At 43.1% G+C, this 22,032-nt stretch overlaps 1 protein-coding gene across 1 annotated transcript in view; it reads right to left on the bottom strand.

The window, feature by feature from the left end:
- The window catches only part of LOC124552671 (membrane-associated guanylate kinase, WW and PDZ domain-containing protein 1), a 231,036-nt gene that overhangs the window by 79,980 nt on the left and 129,024 nt on the right, over window positions 1–22,032 (bottom strand). Inside the window, exon 2 of the mRNA XM_047126995.1 lies at window positions 18,938–19,060. Coding sequence (XP_046982951.1) covers window positions 18,938–19,051 — 114 coding nt within the window. The 5' untranslated portion in view covers window positions 19,052–19,060. The remainder of the gene's footprint in view (window positions 1–18,937; window positions 19,061–22,032) is intronic.

The following is a 22,032-nucleotide window of genomic DNA, read 5'->3' as shown; positions in this document are numbered from 1 at the left end:
TCAGCTTAAAGTAAGTACAGGGCTATTACAAATGATTGAAGCGATTTCACAGCTCTACAATAACTTTATTATTTGAGATACTTTCACAATGCTTGGCACACACATACAAAAACTCAAAAAGTTTTTTTAGGCATTCACAAATGTTCGATATGTGTCCCTTTAGTGATTCGGCAGACATCAAGCCGATAATCACGTTCCTCCCACACTCGGCGCAGCATGTCCCCATCAATGAGTTCGAAAGCATCGTTGATGCGAGCTCGCAGTTCTGGCACGTTTCTTGGTAGAGGAGGTATAAACACTGAACCTTTCACATAACCCCTCAGAAAGAAATCGCATGGGGTTAAGTTGGGAGAGCGTGGAAGCCATGACATGAATTGCTGATCATGATCTCCACCACGACCGATCCATCGGTTTTCCAATCTCCTGATTAAGAAATGCCGAACATCATGATGGAAGTGCGGTGGAGCACCATCCTGTTGAAAGATGAAGTCGGCGCTGTCGGTCTCCAATTGTGGCATAAGTCAATTTTCCAGCATGTCCAGATACATGTGTCCTGTAATGTTTTTTTCACAGAAGAAAAGGGGGCCGTAAACTTTAAACCGTGAGATTGCACAAAACACGTTAACTTTTGGTGAATTGCGAATTTGCTACACGAATGCGTGACGATTCTCTACCGCCCAGATTCGCACATTGTGTCTGTTCACTTCACCATTAAGAAAAAATGTTGCTTCATCACTGAAAACAAGTTTCGTACTGAACGTATCCTCTTCCGTGAGCTGTTGCAACCGCGACGAAAATTCAAAGCGTTTGACTTTGTCATCGGGTGTCAGGGCTTGTAGCAATTGTAAACGGTAAGGCTTCTCCTTTAGCCTTTTCCGTAAGATTTTCCAAACCGTCGGCTGTGGTACGTTTAGCTCCCTGTTTGCTTTATTCGTCGACTTCCACGGGCTCCGCGTGAAACTTGCCCGCACGCGTTCAATCGTTTCTTCGCTCACTGCAGGCCGACCCGTTGATTTTCCCTTATAGAGGCATCCAGAATCTTTAAACTGCGCATACCATCGCCGAATGGAGTTAGCAGTTGGTGGATCTTTGTTGAACTTCGTCCTGAAGTGCCGTTGCACTGTTATGACTGACTGATGTGAGTGCATTTCAAACAAGACATACGCTTTCTCGGTTCCTGTCGCCGTTTTGTCTCACTGCGCTCTCGAGCGCTCTGGCGGCAGAAACCTGAAGTGCGGCTTCAGCCGAACAAAACTTTATGAGTTTTTCTACGTATCTGTAGTGCGAATTTATGAAATCGCTTCAATCATTTGTAATAGCCCTGTATTATATTCAAATGTCTTTTTGTTTTTTATGTTCTACTTTCTAACATGTTCCACACCCATGAGAAACGTCTCATTTTTTTGGGTCTATGGAACTAAAACTGAATCTAATCTAACTAATCAGTTCAATTTAGAATGATTTAAAAGAGTTTCATGTTCTATAACGAAAACAAGCTGGCTTTCTTCTGTTCAAAGTAGTTTTAGCAATTCATGCTGTATTTTGTAAGTGATACTACGTCCATACGTCTACGTAACAGTAGTATTGAAAACAGTCGTTGCCCCAAAGGAAAGTTAACCTGAAAATCAATCCTTTGCGTAGTAACACGTAAAGAATAACTCATTTTTTCCCACGGTTAGGCATATTCATGGGCTACATAGCACACTACAGATTCCATAAAGTGTTGCTGGTAATTTATTATTACTGATGGTAATTAAGATGACTAACATCATTCCATTTCAGTTTAATGTCTTTTGTGTTCACTTCACACATGTCTCTTACATGTCAGTCAGTGCGTGTTCATTTTCTCCATTTAGTGCTTTGCCTTTCTAATACGGCATTTATGTGATTTCAAAGTCATTAAAATCATTTACCGAAATTAACACTCGCGCATTTCGAGCTGGCGATCGTCTTATACGGCAATCTATATTCATTCAACCCAAATTTCGGCATTCAAAATTACGGCTAACTACCGTGAACTTTAATTTTTAATTACTGTCTGCATTTCGATCGTTGCTGTAGGTAGCAATAAACACTCGTGTTATAGCCATGAGGTTTTAACTATACATATTCTATCGGTAAGCATTGATCGTATTCGATTCCTTGTTTGCACTAACAGCGCAATATCAGGTACACATGTCACAACGAAACCATATATACACCGTAGAGTATAGGTATGTTACAATATAACAAGAGACCTCCAAAATGAACATCTAGGCACTCTGATGAGTTTTTCCGGGCTGTCTCATCAGATTCCCACCTCTTCTCGCTGACAATGAACAGCTTCCAACAATGTTGCACCACCGGCAACCCGACTCTTAACAATTCTATCGTCCCCCCTCTAATTTCGATATCTAGTTGGCTACTGCTGCTGTACCGACACGTTCCACCAACCTTGCAGCTCCATCTTCCCGCAACGAAATTTCAACCGTCAGTCTCTCCGAGATATCTAACTGTGCCTTACCAATAATAATCCTAACCCAACCATTCCATCACATAATGGCTCCCTTTCCTTTTCCTCCTCTTTTCTCCCCACGTCTTTCCCCCTTCGTACACTAACAGTAAAAAATCGCAAGACCAAAAAATAATTAATGTAGAGCAATTAAAGTTCAGGAATACATTTTTCTAGCTAACATATGCAAGTAATAACATTGCAAGATCACTGGTTAATATAAACGTGGAATAGGCCATTGCAAATGCAAAATGCTGGTAGACTGAGTCAGTAATTAAATCACTGAAGATTAAGGACTCTCATGGTTATGATGGAGTGCCTAGTAGAATATTAAAGTACTGTGCTGCACTTGTTAGCCCTGTATTTAGCTATATTTGTGATTTTCCTTTAGGAAAGGTTAGTTTCCTGAGCGATTAAAGTACTCAGTAGTAAAGCCGCTTTATAAAAATGGAGAAAGGTTTAATGTAGATAATTTTAGCTCTATTTGTATGCCATCATTGTTTGCAGAAGTTATTGAAAAAGCTGTGTATGTAATTGATCATTTTATGTCACACAATTTGCTATCAGATGTACAGTTCGGCTTTACAAGTCATTTAACAACCGAAAATGCTATATTCTCTTTTCTCTGTGAGGTACTGGATGGGCTAAACAAAATGTTTCGAACGCTTGGCATATTTTTTATTTAATTAAGGAATTTGATTGTGTTGATCACAAAATATTGCACCAGAAGTTGGACCATTGCGGAATATGGGGTGTAGCTCACAATTGGTTCACCTCTTACTTTAGCATGAGGTAGCAAAAGGTCATTATTCACAATGTTGATAAAGGCTGTGATGTGGGGTCCGAGTGGGGTACTGTCAAGTGGGGGGTGCCCCAGGGATCAGTGTTGGGGCCACTCTTGTTCCTTGTTTATATAAATGATATACCCTGTAGTATTACAGGTAACTCCAAAATATTTCTGTTTGCTGATGACACTAGCTTGGTAGTAAAGGATGTTGTGTGCAACATTGGCTCGGTTTCAAATAGTGCAGTACATGACCTAAGCTCATGGTTTGTAGAAAATAAACTAACGCTAAATCACAGTAAGACTCGGTTTTTACAGTTTCTAACACACAATTCAACAAAACGTGACGTTTTAAATTCACAGATTGGGCATATGATTAGTGTAACTGAACAGTTCAAATTTGTAGGTGTTCTGATAGATAGTAAACTGTCGTGAAAAGACCACGTTCAGGATATTATTCACAGAGTTAATGCTGCCACTTTTACTATGCGAACGATATCTGAAGTGAGTGATCGTTCGACACGAAAATTAGTCTACTTTGCTTATTTTCATTCGGTTATATCGTGTGGTATTATATTTTGGGGCAACTCTTTCCATTCTAAAAGGATATTTTTGGCTCAGAAACGGGCGGTTCGGTTAATAAGTGATGTCGACCCCTGTTCACGAGTATGGACATTGGCCTCTCAATATATATATATTCCTTATTCTCATTGCTTGTTAACAGTATCAGCTTATTCCCAAGAATAAGCAGCTTTCACTCAGCTAATACTCGGCAGAAACCAAACCTCCATTTGGATCGGACTTCCTTAACTCTTGTGCAAAAAAATGTGCAGTATACTGCTGCATTCGTTTTCAATAAGCTACCACTCAGATTCAAAAATCTTAGCAGTAATCCACGCGCTTTCACATCGAAACTGAAGAGTTTCGTCATGGGGTCACTCCTTCTGTTCTGTCGAGGAGTTCCTTGAAAAATTAAGCTGATTCTTATCGTATTGCTGATACCGTTTACTTAAACTCATGGACTGACTTTTTTCGGGTTCATAAACATTTATTTTTATCTGTTATTACTTTTATGTTGTAGTTTCATGCACTGACACGTACCATGACGTTGGAGATTTGCTCCTCAGTTTGGTCCTATGGAATGTGATGCGTGTAAATAAAAAAAAAAATGTTGAATGCAAGCGTGTAAATGTGCGTGCAATGCGTTGTCAGGCGCCGGATGTCAGTTTTTGGGATGGACATATATGCCTGTTGTAATTGGTGAGTAAATAAAGGGACGGTTAATGCTGTTTGTGGATGATGTTGGAATTGTCACGCGATGATACTGCATATGCGCTCGATGACGCACAGATCTGGTGATCGAGCAGGCCAAGGCAACATGCCGACATACTGTAGAGTAGGGACTCCCAAAGTGGTCGATATCGACCCTTTGTGGTCGATATAGGTTTTGTTGTGTCACCGCCAGACATCACACTTGCTAGGTGGTAGCCTTTAAATCGCCCGCGGTCCATTAGTATACGCCGGACCCGCGTGTCGCCACTGTCAGTGATAGCAGACCGAGCGCCACCACACGGCAGGTCGAGAGAGACTTACTAGCATTCGCCCCAGTTGTACAGCCGACGTTCATAGCAATGGTTCACTGACAACTACGCTCTCATTTGCCGAGACGATAGTTAGCATAGCCTTCAGCTACATTTGCTACGACCTAGCAAGGCGCCGTATTCAATTGATAATTAATATTATGAACCATGTACCGTAACGAGAGATGTTCTACAATTATGGATTAAAGTTAAGTATTCCAGAAGCTACGTACTTTTCTTTATAACATTCATTACGTATCCTGTTTCACACCTCACGCCAGCCTGCGTGAGTTTAAGCGCGTGCCTTTCGGCTTCCTCTCATTGTGTCTAGGCTGTCTTGTCTAGACACAACAGGTTTCCTACGGGTCGACATAAACGAAAACTGATTTTGGGGGTCGACGAGGTCTAAAAAGTCGACCCCTATTAAATTAACACAAGTTCTAATTTAAAACTTTCAAGATAAGTATGTACTGTATTGTTTATGTTGTGTTTCGTGTACTAAGAATAATTAATATTTTTGTAGGAAATAGCACTGTTGTAGTAATGTAAAGTCTCAAGTTCGTACAAGATGAAAAACTCGGCAAGTCTGTGTGGACAAGTTTGTGCAAGATAATGAGTTCGAGCGTACGTCTTTCACGCGCGTTTTGACTTGCTCTCTATTTGACGCTTACGCGATTTAACGCGAACGAATTCATGATCAGGTCCAAACATGTTCCTGATATTTTACTACTTATCGAGCTTGTACTTAGGTTGAAAGTTCATTTGCGTTTTGAAATTCGTTGGAGCTTGAACGATAATAACTCATATAAATACTCATTTATTTCAAGAGATTACAAAGTTATTACATATCTAAATTAAGTGAAGTAAAGTGATTGAAAAAGTGGTAAACACAACATACAACATATTTTAAATAGGTAGGTATAAAAGTATTTGTAAAAATTACTTACACTTAAGTTGTTAAGTAGGTAGGTACCTAAACTTTGAAGTGTTCAGTTTGCTTCGGTTTTCGTTCTTATGCTGATAGGTACCTACTTACCTAATACGGATTTTCTATACCTAATTACCTACTATAGTTACTTACCTAATATAGGTATCCAAGTTTATCAATGAGCAAGCCAGTATAATACCTAACAAGAATCCATTACCTGGGTGTGATAAAAATAAGATAGTATTCAAACTTAACAGTTTATTCTTGTTTTTTATTTAGGTAGTTTTTTATTTGCAGGATTACTCAGGGTTTTATGATGGCGGATACGAAAAAAAATGCAGACAATACAGTTTGGACTACCTGAAGTTCGGATTTATTGCATCTCCATCAAATCAACACTTGCCGATGTGTCTCATATGTGAAAAAGTATTCAGTAACGATGCCATGAAGCCTTCATAAATGGACGACCACTTATGAAGAGTACATGCTGACAAAAAAGTAAGCCCTTGTCATTTTTTCAAGCACTTAAAGAAAAACTAGACAAAAGGCCATCCATGAGATCGATGTTTGCGTCATCATCTATTAAAGACGATGATGGCTTACGAGCATCCTATAATATACGTATCTTTACTAATAGCGAAGTCAGGGGAACCCCACACAATTGAAGAGCAGCTTATCTTACCAGCCATTGCTCTCTACAGTGTAGAGCATGCTGAGTTACAGGAGCGGTACGTGGGCGAGCGTTATCCTGTTGGAAAACACCACCTGGAATGCTGCTCAGTAATGGCAGAACAACAGTTCGAGTAACCAGACTGATGTACGGATTTGCAGTCAGGGAGGATAGGATAACCACGAGAGCGTTCCTCCCGTCATACGGAATCGCACCCCAGACCGTGACTCCAGGTGTAAGTCCAATATGTCTGACACACAGACAGGTTGACCATTACTACCACCGAGGCAGAACCAGCTTACACCAGGAAACACAACAGGCAGGCAGGCAGCTACCCCCCCCCCCCCCTTCCCCCCCCCCCTCCCCCCCACCAGTCAGCTCTTGTTTGACATCACTCAAGTCGCAAATGGTGTTGGTTTGGGTTCAGTGGAACGCAAGCTATAGTCTGTCAGTAAAATGAAGAGCGAGCGAGCGAGTCCCCACCGTGCCTACCGTGCTACGTCACAGGGCGCTTCTAGAGGCTGCTTCACAACGTAGTACCGGCCCTGCCGCGGCGCGCGCTTTAAACTTGTGACGACGCCGTGTTCAGATACGTCTCGGCTGCGCTTATTTTTAGACAAATGCATTAAGACCATGTTGTTGTTGTGGTCTTCAGTCCTGCGACTGGTTTGATGCAGCTCTCCATGCTACTCTATCCTGTGCAAGCTTCATCATCTCCCAGTACTTACTGCAACCTACATCCTTCTGAATCTGTTCAGTGTATTCATCTCTTGGTCTCCCTCTACGATTTTTACCCTCCACGCTGCCCTCCAATACTAAATTGGTGATCCCTTGATGCCTCAGAATATGTCCTACCAACCGGTCCCTTCTTCTTGTCAAGTTGTGCCACAAACTCCTCTTCTCCCCAATTCTATTCAATGCCTCCTCATTAGTTATGTGAACTACCCATCTAATCTTCAGCATTCTTCTGTAGCACCACATTTCGAAAGCTTCTATTCTCTTCTTGTCCAAACTATTTATCGTCCGCGTTTCACTTCCATACATGGTTACACTCCATACAAATACTTTCAGAAACGACTTCCTGACACTTAAATCTGTACTCGATGTTAACAAAGTTCTCTTCTTCAGAAACGCTTTCCTTGCCATTGCCAGTCTACATTTTATATCCTCTCTACTTCGACGATCATCAGTTATTTTGCTCCCCAAATAGCAAAACTCATTTACTACTTTAAGCGTCTCATTTCCTAATCTAATTCTCTCAGTATCACCCGACTTAATTCGACTACATTCGATTATCCTCGTTTTGCTTTTGTTGATGTTCATCTTATACCCTCCTTTCATGACACTGTCCACACCGTTCAACTGCTCTTCCAAGTACTTTGCTGTCTCTGACAGAATTACAATGTCATCGGCTAACCTCAATGTTTTTATTTCTTCTCCATGGATTTTAATACCTACTCCGAATATTTCTTTTGTTTCCTTCACTGCTTGCTCAATATACAGATTGAATAACATCGGGGATAGGCTACAACCCTGTCTCACTCCCTTCCCAACCACTGCTTCCCTTTCATGTCCCTCGACTCTAATAACTGCCATCTGGTTTCTGTACAAATTGTAAATAGCCTTTCGCTCCCTGTATTTTACCCCTGCCAGCTTCAGAATGCGAAAGAGAGCATTCCAGTCAACATTGCCAAAAGCTTTCTCTAAATCTACAAATGCTAGAAACGTAGGTTTGCCTTTCCTTAATTTAGCTTCTAAGATAAGTCGTAGGGTCAGTATTGCCTCACGTGTTCCAACATTTCTACGGAATCCAAAGTGATCTTCCCCGAGGTCGGCTTCTACATTAAGACCATAGAGAATACAAAAAACGGTAGGTTCTTCCGAAACACAACAATATAGAGTAAATAATGTTAACATAAGAACAGAAATTAAGATTCTACTACAAACATAGAACTGAATTCCTCTTCATGCGAATGTATGTTCCTCTATTGCTATTCGTAAAACGAACCCCATGTAATGCAATCAATCTGTAGAATTTAAGGTTTGTTCTTACTTTGTGTTTCTACTGAAAGGTAGAAGTTTTCTTTGAAGGGCTGTATTAAAACTTAACAATTCTTGCAACACGAAGAGTGTTTAAAAAGTAAGCAGAAATTTATAATTTTGTGTGTTGTAGTAGTCCAATTTACACTACTTTTTTGTCACTGTATTCGTAAACATGTCTGAAAAGTATTTGTACAATGTTATGCATATTGGGTATTCACTCTGTTGTGAGCTGTCAAAAAGGTTACATGTGTTTTGCTAGCATCAACGATTATTTGTTTTATATAAAAATAGATTAGAGAATCTGTATTAAATTTTGTTGTAAGAATGGAAAAAAGTGTATGAAATTTTTAGAATTGTTAAATATTGCTTTTGGTGAGCCTGTTACGAGTAAACCAAGGGCATACAAGTGGTATAAACATTTCAAAGCAGGTCTTACAGGGCAGTGGTTTTACAACTATGGATGAGATTAAGAAAAATGGCTCTGAGCACTACGGGACATCTGAGGTTATCAGTCCCCTAGAACTTAGAACTACTTAAACCTAACTAACCTAAGGACTTGACATACATCCATGCCCGAGGCAGGATTCAAACCTGGGACCGTAGTGGCCGCGCGGTTCCAGACTGTAGCGCCTAGAACCGCTTGGCCGATGAGATTAAAAATGCACCGTTAAAAGACCTGTAAACTATCCCGAAGAAACAGTTACTGAAATGTTTCGGTAACTGGGAAATGCACTGGCATAAGTGTATAGTATGTAATGCGGAATATTTTGAAGAGTATAACGTTCCTTTCGATTAACAAATAAAGTTCTTACCAAAAAATAAAAATTAATATGTGAACGCACCTCGTATGTCAAGCTTAGAAGTCCAGAATCTGTGTACATTTCGAAGGAAATTTCAGCAGTGTTTATAATAGCTACTGCGCACATGTTTTAAGCAATATGTCTTAGAATCAGGTGAATAGTGGCCGAGATAGAGATTTAGTGTTCCATAAGCATCAAAGGTTTTACGTGATTTTGAAACTGTCTGTAACGATGGGTTTCCTCCCAAAATTATTAGATCTCCTTCGTGGCGATTCCAGTAAACCATGCGGCTTATTTTCACGTTCCTTCCTTATGCGTCCTACTGGGCGAGGCTGGCGTTTGTATAAATTGCAACCCTTTGATTGGGACTGGTAATATTAAGCAACAGTTCTTTTAGCGTCGCCTCTTTTACATACGCTGTACTAACATTAGAGACGATTGATCGCTCTTCTTCGCATTCTGCACACTTTCCTGCAATGCTAGACGATTATCCATCACTTCCAGATATCGAAGTGCATCTGTAAGTATACAGCGTTAACTCACTGGCACTGGCAGCTAACATCCCACGGACAGAAACTACGTGTATCAGTGCACGCCGATCTACACCGCTAGACAGGTAGCGGGTAACAGATTTTGGGTGCCCCTGTAGGCCGGTGGCAGCGTTCTTCCGGGAAAGGCCACTTCCCCCACCAACAGCGCTGCTCGCTCGAGTTTACAGACCATACAGGGCATCTAGTTCGGAGTTGTCCTTTAAGTAAAGGATTTATAGTGACACTGTGGTGCCAACTGTTGCTGCAGATGTAGGACGATGCGACAGAGCCATATGCCGAGCACGATGCTCGTAACTCTCGGTAGAGCACGTAGCCGTCCGGAGCACGGTCTTCTTGCGACCATACGTTCTCATGACCAGCGCTGCAGGAAATCATGTACAGTGGCTACATTCCTGCCAAGTCTTTGTGCAGTATTGCACAAGAATCATCCAGCTTGTCGTGGCCCTATTTCACGACCTCGTTCAAACTCAGTGAGCTGTTGATAATGGCGTCTACCTCGCCTTAAAGGCATTCTTGACTAACATTAACTAATCACTCCAGTTCCAAATGTAACTAACGCCCACGACCGCCATAGCGTGTATTTAAAGCAAACCTGATTGGATTCCTCACAACGCCGCTGCGCGCGACTCTTTTATGCGACTGCTGTGAAATTCGAATATACATCGTCTTTCACATGTACACTGATGCTGATCACTTAAGGATAATGCTGATATATGGTGAAACGACACACTGGTGGGCGGTTTGCGGTCGTCGCACGGTGGCGCTGGCAGCAGTCCACATACGCAGAGGTGTGTTGGTGCATGTCAGAGTACGGGGCAGCGAGTAAGTGTGCACACGTTTTCAGACGTGCTAATGGTGACTGTGTGTTGAAGAGGGCTCAAAGAGCACATATTGATGACGTTATGAGGCGTAGAATACTAGGGCGACTGGAGGTTGGTCAAACACAGCAGGTCTAGCACGGGACCTCCGTGTGCCACAAAGTGCGATCTCAAGATTATGGCAACGATTCCAGCAGACAGGAAACGTGTCCAGGCGCTACAGTACGGGACGTCCACAGTGTACAACACCACAAGAAGACCGATATCTCACCATCAGTGTCCGCAGAGGCCACAGAGTACTAGAGGTAGCCTTGCTCGCGACCTTACCGCAGCCACTGGAACAGTTGTCTCCAGACACACAGTCTACAGACGACTGAACAGACACGGTTTATTTGCCCGGAGACCTGCAAGATGCATTCCACTGACCCCGTAAAGCGTGATGTCAAGAACACAGTACATGGCCATTGGAACAGTGGTCCCAGGTTATGTTCACGGACGAGTCTAGGTATAGTCTGAACAGTGATTCTCGCCGGGTTTTCATCTGGCGTGAACCAGGAACCAGATACCAACCCCTTAATAACCTTGAAAGGGACCTGTATGGAGGTCGTGGTTTGATGGTGTGGGGTGGCATTATGACTGGTGCACGTACACCCCTGCATGTGTTTGACAGAGGAACTGTAACAGGTCAGGTATATCGGGACATCATTTTTCACCAGTATGTCCGCCTTTTCGGGGGTGCAGTGGGCCCCACCTTCTTCCTGATGGATCATAACGCACGGCCCCACCGAGCCGCCATCGTGGAGGAGTACCTTGAAACAGAAGATATCAGGCGAATGGCGTGGCCTGCCTTTTCCCCATCGAGCACGTCTGGGATGCTCTCGGTCGACGTATCGCTGCACGTCTTCAAAGCCCTATGACACTTCAGGAACTCCGACAGGCACTGGTGCAAGAATGGGAGGCTATACCCCAGCAGCTGCTCGACCACCTGATCCAGAGTATGCCAACCCGTTGTATGGCCTGTGTATGTGTGCATGGTGATCATATCCCATATTGATGTCGGGGTACGTGCGCAGGAAACAGTGGCGTTTTGTAGCACATGTGTTTCGGGACGGTTTTCTCAACTTATCACCAATACCATGGACTTACAGGTATGCGCGTGTGTGCCGCGCGACCACTACGGTCGCAGGTTCGAATCCTGCATCGGGCATGGATGTGTGTGATGTCCTTAGGTTAGTTAGCTTTAAGTAGTTCTAAGTTCTAGGAGACTGACGACCTCAGAAGTTAAGTCCGATAGTGCTCAGAGCCACTAAACCATTTTCTGTCGTGTGTGTTCCCTATGTGGCTATGCTATTAGCGCCAGTTTTGTGTAGTGCTACATTGTATGGCGCCGCACTCTGCAATTATCCTTAATTTATGAGCATGAGTGTAGAAACACACCTACCAATTTTCGTGTATGTCACACAACTTCTTCCTGATGTTGCCTTTTTTTTCGCCTTAGAACACCTACACAATCTCTTCTTTCCTATCTCCCATATATCCACTTCCCTTACACCCACTTGCCCTGACCTAATAAATACATAATTTTTTCCTCTTCAACAGAAGAGATTTTTCCCAGAACAGGTCCTCCAACTTTCAGTGACACTGTCGTGCTTCATTTTTAAGATCGCAGTTTTCTACGTCATATGTTAAATGCATTCTCATTGTTTTCGTTTTAGCTTTTATTAATCCTGTTTTAACATCAATGACGACAAAAATCACGTTTCAATTATATAACAATCTTCACTGGAACTTGGTATCCAGAGCTTGTAGTGCAGAGGTTGGTATTCGCGTACATACACTGGTGTCCAAAATTAAAGTAACGAACTGTTATTTCCCCGTCCTGTGTCTAATTCACGATATAATCATACAAACTGTCAACAGATGTTACGATCGTGTTCTGCACGGCAAATGGCATTCCGATCAACGAACAATCATAGCAGCAAAGACATCAGGGCACCTATCAAGCAGGGTAGTGTTTGGAGGGTAGTCCCACATCCAAAATACCTATGTACGCAATCACAGACGGTGCAGTATCGCACAGAAAAGACGCTACCAGACTCTCTGCTGTGGAGGGCCATAGCAGGAATGGAAGCAGGATTGTCGCAAACGGATGTGGCCCATTGGTTAATGTGAATCGTCCTTTCGTTTCTCAGATGAGGCGACAGATTACAGAGACCGAAACTGAATCCCGGAGACCTGGACTGGGCTGATCACCTATGACATCAGAAAGAGTGGACCGTTATTTGGCTGTAAGGCCACGACAGTACCGCCTTAACACTGCGCAGCACCTCGTATTTTACTTCTTAACATCTACTGGAAGTAGAGGCAAACGGTGTACAGAAGGCTTCAGCAGTGTGGCCTTTATTGTTGGAGACCTGCTGTCTGTTTACCTCTGGCGTATCCTGATAGAAGGGACCGTCTAGAGTAGACCCGTCAACATGCCACCTGGACGGTCGAACGGTGGGATAATGTTCTTGTCACAGATGAGCCTCGATTTGGTCTGGATTCTCGAGCGTTTCGCATCTGGAGGGAAAGTGGAACACGATTTCGGGAAACAAACATTGTGGAAAAATACTGGTGTCGAGCAGGATCCCTAATGGTGTGGACAGGTATCATGTTGACCACGCGAACACCTCTTCAAGAAATTGTACAGGCGAAGAAGCAAGATGTAACTGCTGTCAGGTACCGTGAGGAGATGTTGGGATCTCAACGACAATGCTCGATCTCATAGGACACGGTTGGTTGATTTTTCTTTGGAAACGGAAGATATTGCACGCATGGCGTGGCCTGTTCGCTCTCTCTATTTCAGTGCCGTGGAGCATGTCTGGGATGCACTAGCGAGACGGCTTGCTTCACGTCAGCATCCACCAACCACTGTCCAAGACTGACAGCAGCTCTGCAGGAACAATGGGCGTTACTGCCTTAACATGAGACTGGTGACATCATACACAGCATTCCCCGTCGTTGTCAGGCTTATGTTGGTGGTGACCACATAAACCAGTTGTCAGTGTTTGTGTGCAAATGCGTCAAGCGGTGCTCGGTGAGACGGGCTTTCACCCAATTTGAGATTCTACATCTACATCCATACTCCGCAAGCCACCTGACGGTGTGTGGCGGAGGCTAACTTGAGTACCTCTATCGGTTCTCCCTTCTATTCCAGTCTCGTATTGTTCGTGGAAAGAAAGATTGTCGGTATGCCTCTGTGTGGGCTCTAATCTCTCTGATTTTATCCTCATGGTCTCTTCGCGAGATATACGTAGGAGGGAGCAATATACTGCTTGACTCCTCGGTGAAGGTATGTTCTCGAAACTTCAACAAATGCCCGTACCGAGCTGCTGAGCATCTCTCCTGCAGAGTCTTCCACTGGAGTTTATCTATCATCTCCGTAACGCTTTCGCGATTACTAAATGACCCTGTAACCAAGCGTGCTGCTGTCCGTTGGATCTTCTCTGTCTCTTCTATCAACCCTACCTGGTACGGATCCCACACCGGTGAGCAGTATTCAAGCAGTCGGCGGACAAGCGTACTGTAACCTACTTCCTTTGTTTTCGGATTGCATTTCCTCAGGATTCTTCCAATGAATCTCAGTCTGGCATCTGCTTTACCGACGATTAATTTTCTATGGTCACTCCATTTTAAATCACTCCTAATGCCTACTCCCAGATAATTTATGGAATTAACTGCTTCCAGTTGCTGACCTGCTATATTGTAGCTAGATGATAAAGGATCTTCCTTTCTATGTATTCGCAGCACATTACACTTGTCTACATTCAGATTCAATTGCCATTCCCTGCACCATGCGTCAATTCGCTGCAGATCCTCCTGCATTTCAGTACAATTTTCCATTGTTAAAACCTCTCGATATACCTCAGCATCATCCGCAAAAAGGCTCAGTTGACTTCCGATGTCATCTACAAGGTCATTTATGTATATTGTGAACAGCAACGGTCATATGACACTCCCCTGCGGCACACCTGAAATCACTCTTACTTCGGAAGACTTCTCTCCACTGAGAATGAGATGCTGCGTTCTGTTATCTAGGAACTCCTCAATCCAATCACACAATTGGTGTGATAGTCCATATGCTCTTACTTTGTTCATTAAACGACTGTGGGGAACTGTATCGAACGCCTTGCGGAAGTCAAGAAACACGGAATCTACCTTGGAACCCATGTCTATGGCCCTTTGAGTCTCGTGAACGAATAACGCGAGCTGGGTTTCACATGACCGTCTTTTTCGAAACCCATGCTGATTCCTACAGACTAGATTTCTAGTCTCCATAAAAGTCATTACACTCGAACATAATACGTGTTCCAAAATTCTACAACTGATCGACGTTAGAGATATAGGTCTATAGTTCTGCACATGTTCGACGTCCCTTCTTGAAAACGGGGATGACCTGAGCCCTTTTCCAACCCTTTGGAACGCTACGCTCTTCTAGAGACCTACGGTACACCGACGAAAGAAGGGGGCCAACTTCCTTCACGTATTCTGTGTAAAATCGAACTGGTATCCCATCAGGTCCAGCGGCCTTTCCTATTTTGAGTGATTTTAACTGTTTCTCTATCCCTCTGTCGTCTATTTCGATATCTACCATTTTGTCATTTGTGCGACAATCTAGAGAAGTAACTACAGTGCAGTCTTCCTCTGTGAAACAGCTTTGGAAAAAGACATTTAGTATTCCGGCCTTTAGTCTGTCATCCTCTGTTTAAGTACCATTTTGGTTACAGAGTGTCTGGACATTTTGTTTTGATCCACCTACTGCTTTTACATAAGACCAAAATGTCTTAGGATTTTCTGCCAAGTCAGTACATAGAACTTTACTTTCGAATTCATTGAACGCCTCTCGCATAGCCCTCCTCACACTACATTGCAACTGCAAGGCGTTGGCTATGTTTATGTTTGCTGTGAAGTTCCCTTTGCTTCCGCAGTAGTTTTCTAACTCGGCTGTTGTACCGCGGTGGCTCTTTTCCATCTCTTACGATCTTGCTTGGCACATACTCATCTAACACATATTGTACGATGGTTTTGAACTTTGTCCACTAATCCTCAACACTATCTGTACTTGAGACAAAACTTTTGTGTTGAACCGTCAAGTGGCTTTGCTCTTAAGGCCTTCAGCCTAAATGAAAGAATTGTTTCATAAGGCGTTTGGCATTTAAAAAAGTAAATGTTATGGAGTTTTAAGTGTTAGGCCTTCAGCCGCTCTGAATGTAACATGTTTGCTCTTGAAGTGCTTGATTCTTTGTGGCCTTTAAAATTCCTGTTTTGCTTGAGTTTTGCCTAATTAAGAACTGTTTTACGTAAGGCCCTTGTTTTTTTAAAAAAAATTTAATGTTAAGTGTCGGGCTTTCAGCCGATTTCGAATTCAAATTGTTTGCTCTGAAAATCTCGGAATTTTTGGGCCTTCAGCCTAAATAAAGAACTGTTGTAAGGTAAGGGTTGCCTTTTAAATTTCTGATTGTACTTGCGTTTTGAATTATTGGCCTTCAGCCGTTTTTAATTTAAAGTGGCTTTCAGCTGGTAATGAAGTCCCAAGGATTAAAGCATTGTGTTTAAAAAGAATCTTTTTTTGGGCTCTTGTAATGTTTGATGAAATAGTAAAGTTGTACGTTCGAATGTAACTGACAGCCCCTTATTTTGGCCCCTTTCCACAATTTAAACTGCCTGTCCTGTCCTGCGGGTTTAGCAGGGCGTTTGAATTTTGGTTCTAGGCGCTACAGGCTGGAACCGCGCGACCGCTACGTCGCAGGTTCGAATCCTGCCTCGGGCATGGATGTGTGTGATGTCATTAGGTTGGTTAGGTTTAAGTAGTTCTAAGTTCTAGGGGACTGATGACCTCAGATGTTAAGTCCCATAGTGCTCAGAGCCATTTGAACCACTTTTTCTTTAATTTTGGTCTGCTGTGGGCATGTTGCAGTTGATTGCGTTCTGTATTCTTTACATTGTTTCTTCTTTACCATCATCTGTGTATACTCATCTGTGGCAAAATAAACGCAACTTCACAAAATTTCCGTTTGTTGCTTTAATTTTGGACACCAGTGATCACAGGCCTGCAGAACATGGGCTGCTTCCACAAACTGCCTCCATTGCTTATTGTTGTGCCCGGTTCTTCCAGATGTCTGCAATCCATGGGGCTGCCAGGTCCTTGGTCCATCCAGTGTTGCCTTGGTTGTCCTATGAGGTATCTGGTGTCTGGTTTCCCTCTCGAGTGCCTTCTTCTCCTGTCTGTATTCCGGCAAACAGGCTATGTGGCCTATCCACTGAACTCTTTTGCTCTTCAGCTTCTGCAGGAGTGTTTGTTGTTGCATCAAGAGACAGATTTCTTTGTTCTTTCTCCTGCTCCATTCTCCTTTATCTAAGACTGGTTCCCCTGTCATCCTAATTGCTCTTCTTACAAATATTAACAATTTTTCCTTTGAAAACTTCCTGGCAGATTGAAATGGTCTGCCGGACCGAGACTCGAACTCGGGACCTTTGCCTTTCGCGGGTAAGTGCACTTGGTAGAGCAGTTCCCCGCGAAAGGCAAAGGTCCCTGTCTTTTCAAGACCATTCCTGATCTGAAGCACGGATAGAGGAGTAGGGTTGGGCATTTGGCTAGTAGCTCAGTCCCGTAAAAAGCTGTTTGATACGAAACGCAAACTTGCCGCGGACAGAGATGGATACAATTGGAATGTGGAGCATAGCGCGTAGTGTCCAGTGATGTACGTCGAAGTTGGAGTACAGAGTGTCGTGTGGAGTGCATGAAACGCAGTGTGAGATGTGGGATACGCAGTGTGGGGGATGCGGTGTGGAGTGTGGGTGGAGCACTTTTTTCACACCTTTGTAAAAATAAAGATTTAAGAGAATGTCTGTTTGGTTTCCAGAAGTGTTTTTCAGCGGAAAATATACTTTCACTAATGAAATATTAAATGCTCTGAGTAACCAGAAGTCACCCGTTGGGCATTTTTTGTGATCTATCAAAGGCTTTTGATTGTGTAAGTCATGGAATACTTCTAGATAAGCTCAAGTACTGTGGTATGAATGGGACAGTGCTCAAATGGTTTAAACCATACCTAACTGGAAGAGTGCAGAAAGTTGAAGCAAGCAGTTCACATAATATGCAAAAAACTGGTGATTTCTCAAACTGGGGAACAATCAAGAATGGGGTGCCGCAAGGTTCGGTCTTGGGTGCTCTGCTGTTCTTCATATTTATTAATGACTTGAAATTCTATATTCACGAAGATGCAAAGCTGGTAGGTACTTTTTGCCGATGATACAAGTATAGCTATCACACCCGACAGACAAGAATTAACCGGTGAAATTGTAAACGATGTTTTTCAGAAAATCATTAAGTGGTTCTCCGCAAATGGGCTCTCATTAAACTTTGACAAAACACAGTATATACAGTTCCACACAGTAAATGGAATGACCCCATTAATAAATATAGACTTCGATCAGAAATCGGTAGCTAAGGTAGAATATTCAAAATTTCTAGGTGCATGCATTGATGAGGGGTTGAACTGGAAAAAACACACTGAGGATCTGCAGAAACGTTTGACTTCGGCTACTTCTGCTATTAGGGTCATAGCAAATCTTGGCGATATATGTCTCAGTAAATTAGCTTACCACGCCTATTTTCATTCTCTGCTTTCGTATGGCATCATATTCTGGGGTAACTCATCATTGAGCAAAAGAGTGTTCCTTGAACAAAAGCGTGTAATCAGAATAATTGCTGGAGCTCATCCAAGATCATCCTGCAGACACTTATTTAAGGAGCTAGAGATCTTCACTGTAGCCTCACAATTTATATATTCACTTACGAAATTTGTTATTAACAATCCGAACGAATTCAAAAGTAATAGTGGACGTGGCTACAACACTAGGAGAAAGGATGATCTTCACTACTCAAGGTTAAATCTAACTCTGGCTCAGAAGGGGGTAAATTATGCTGCCACAAGGGTCTTTCGTCACTTACCTAATAGCATCAAAAGTCTGACAGATACCCATATAGCATTTAAAAGGAAATTAAAAGAATTTCTTAATGGCAACTCCTACTTTTCGATATAGTAAGTGGGTAATTTCCCCAACCCCCACAAAAAAATTAAAATATTAAGTGTCATGTAATATTTTGTGTAATGTAATATCTTGTGTGGGCACCTTTTATTAACCTGACACGTTCCACATTGTTACGAAGTGTCGTATTCATGATCTATGGAACAAGTACTAATCTAATCTAATCTAAAGCACGCACCTTCTTCTCGTCGTCGGGGAAGAGTCCGTCGAGCCGCATCTTCCTCTTGCGGATGCCGTCAGGGTTCGGCGCGCCGCAGCCCGGCTTTCCCCACGGCGAGTATTTGGCCAGCATGTCGCGCAGCTGAGGAAGGAGGCAAGGAATCAGCTCAAACGTCGGCAGGCGGTTCAAAAGAAAACGCGCGTCCCGAGTGGGAGCACGCAATGGATAAATTATAATTTGTCAATAAAATGACTTTTATCTTAATAATATGAATATTTATATATGTCAATATTTTAAACATAGCTGCACAACAGCAACGATTTCACGTAATAAAATTATAAACAGCCGACCAGTTGCAATGGATAAAGAAATTCTTTACCTAGGTTTCGACAAATATAAATTTGTCTTCTTCAGAAGGTAACCTAAGGACAATGATCATCATAGCTTACATTGGAAAAGTATGAAACTTTTAAGCCAAGAATAAATTTTAAGACAAATCAAAGAACTCTTGCATTACAGAAGTATCATAAGGGCGACTGGTACTTACAATTTTACACTAGTGAGGACTAATGTACCATCGCCGTTTTTACAATTGTCGGCATAGATCCATGTGTCAAAAATAAAATATAGCCCTAGAATTAGGGTTTGTCACGTAAATATAAATTAGTACGTGGATCTTGCAGAGCTCACAACCGACTGAGTGTAATCGGCGAGCGTAGTTGCTCTGAAACAAGGGCAGGTGGCGCTCGTGCCGAGACACGTGTGTCAATTGGCGTCCGAAGGCAACGCGTAAATTATCAGTATTAATAACGTCCTTAGGTAGAGTATAGATAACAGTTTAAAGAGAAATCTTGTACATTCAGTAGAAATCGCCGGCGATTCGTTTTCCAATTCAGGGGTTTACAAAGTAACCTGTAACAACTGCCCTTCATATTCTTTTGGTTGAACAGGCAGAGCTGTGGAAACAAGATATAAATAACACCTATTAGGCAAAAAAGGAGCGAATACACACAATTCTACTTTTGCTGAACACCTCCTGATATCCAGTCATACGCGAAAACATTTAGAAGACACTTATCCTACACAGAGAAGACGAAGGGCGTAGATTAGATATGTGGGAAGAGTTACAAATTTTCAAACATCTTGAGCTCAAGGACGGTAATATACTGAACGACCAGTTGAACGTTGCTTGTAGACAATTTTTTGACGGCTTTAAACTTGTACTGTTTACGGTACAACATTAATGCTGGTAACCTTAGTGGTTTATTTCCTGAGGAAGCTATGATGCACCTTCAGTGTTTTAAGCTCACTACCCCTTATGTAATGCTGGTTTTGTCACGATGTATGTTTGCTACTACATCGGCCCTTATGTGATTTTGCCTGGCTCTAAAATTTTAAATTTTGTTTTTCCTGTGAATGTGTATTAACAGGATTGTGTATCAGTGTTCGTAATTCTTTCTTGACAAGAGCGATTATTGTCAGTTTTAAAGTTCTGACATGTATACTGTTTGTGGGCTTCACTAATATAGTAATATAAAATTTTTTACATTTTGGCTGTATATGCCACTGGGCGTAAGTTTCTCGGCGTAAGCACCACCTGCTTTTTTGATGTATAACTACATTATTTGTACCAATGCTCCCATACTGTTATAATGGAGTGTTAATTTCCTTCCTTTTTTTATTGTTACTCTACCTAAGGATGTTATTAATACTGATAATTTACACGTTGCCTTTGTACGCCAGAGTAACTACGCTCGCCGATTACACTCAGTCGGTTGTGAGCTCTGCAAGATCCATGAGGTATTTTATATTAACGTGACAAATCCTAATTCTAGGGCTATATTTTATTTTTGACACATGGATCTATGCCGACAATTGTAAAAAGGGCGATGGTACATTAGTCCTCACTAGTGTAAAATTGTAAGTACCAGTCGTCGTTATCATACTTCTGTAATGCAAGAGTTCTCTAATTTGTGTTAAAATTTATTCTTGGCCTATAAATTTCATACTTTTCTAATGTAAGCTATGATGTTCATTGTCCTTAGGTCCTTAAACCCGGGAAACCGCCGTCCGCCGTCTCCTCCTACCGTCCCATCAGCCTTACCTCAGTCTTCAGCAAGGTCCTGGAATCTATCCTCACCCGACGCATCCACCAACATCTCCGCCAGCACCGCCTCCTTCACCTTACCCAGTGTGGCTTTCGACCGTCCTTCTCTTCCGATGAACTTCTCCTCCACCTCACTCATCTCCTTTCCGAACAGCTTAATTCCCGTCGCTCCGCGATCTTCCTCTCCCTGGACCTCGAACGTGCTTATGACCGCGTATGGCATTCCGCTCTCCTCTTCAAGCTCCAAACCTTCGCCCTTCCCATTAACTACGTCCGTCTGATCGGCTCCTTTCTCTCCCACCGTCCTTCCTACGTCACCATCCATAACACAGACTCCTACACCTTTTTCCCCTCCGCCAGTGTGCCCCAAGGCTCCGTCCTCTCCCCCCTTCTGTACCTTTTATATACGGCGGACATGCCGCCGCCGTCATCCCCCGTCCACCTCCTCCAGTTTGCCATGACACCGCCTTCCTTGCCCTCGCCCCCACCCTGCAGCGCTCCCAACACCTTCTCCAATCCCATCTTGACCAGTTCACCACTTGGTGCAACCAGTGGTTGCTTAAGGTCAATCCTGCCAAAACTCAGGCGATCATAGTAGGCAAAACCACCCCTTCCTTCCGCCTCCTCGATTTCTACATCACCATCTATGGCCGTCCTGTCACCCTCACTCCCACCCTTAAGTACGTTGGCGTCACCCTCGACCGTCGCCTCTCCTGGACTCCCCACCTCCGGACAATCCGAGCCGAGGCATGCTCCCGACTCTGTCTCCTCGAGCTCCTTTCCGGCCGTACGTGGGGTCTGGACCCCTCCACCATCCTCCACACCTATAAATCCCTCATCCGCCCTATCCTTTGCTACGCCCATCCGGCCTGGATCTCCATCCCCCCTACCTTTTATAAATCCCTTCAAATCCTTGAGCGCCATGCTCTCCGCCTCACGTATTGCATCCGTCTCCCCTCCCCCATGCGGATCCTGTACGATCTCATTCCGTTCCCCCACCTCCTCC

Source organism: Schistocerca americana, chromosome 10 (assembly GCF_021461395.2).
Source record: "Schistocerca americana isolate TAMUIC-IGC-003095 chromosome 10, iqSchAmer2.1, whole genome shotgun sequence".
Lineage (NCBI taxonomy): Eukaryota > Metazoa > Arthropoda > Insecta > Orthoptera > Acrididae > Schistocerca > Schistocerca americana.
Note: the sequence above shows the minus strand (reverse complement) of the source record. Positions and strands in the feature narration are given on the sequence as shown.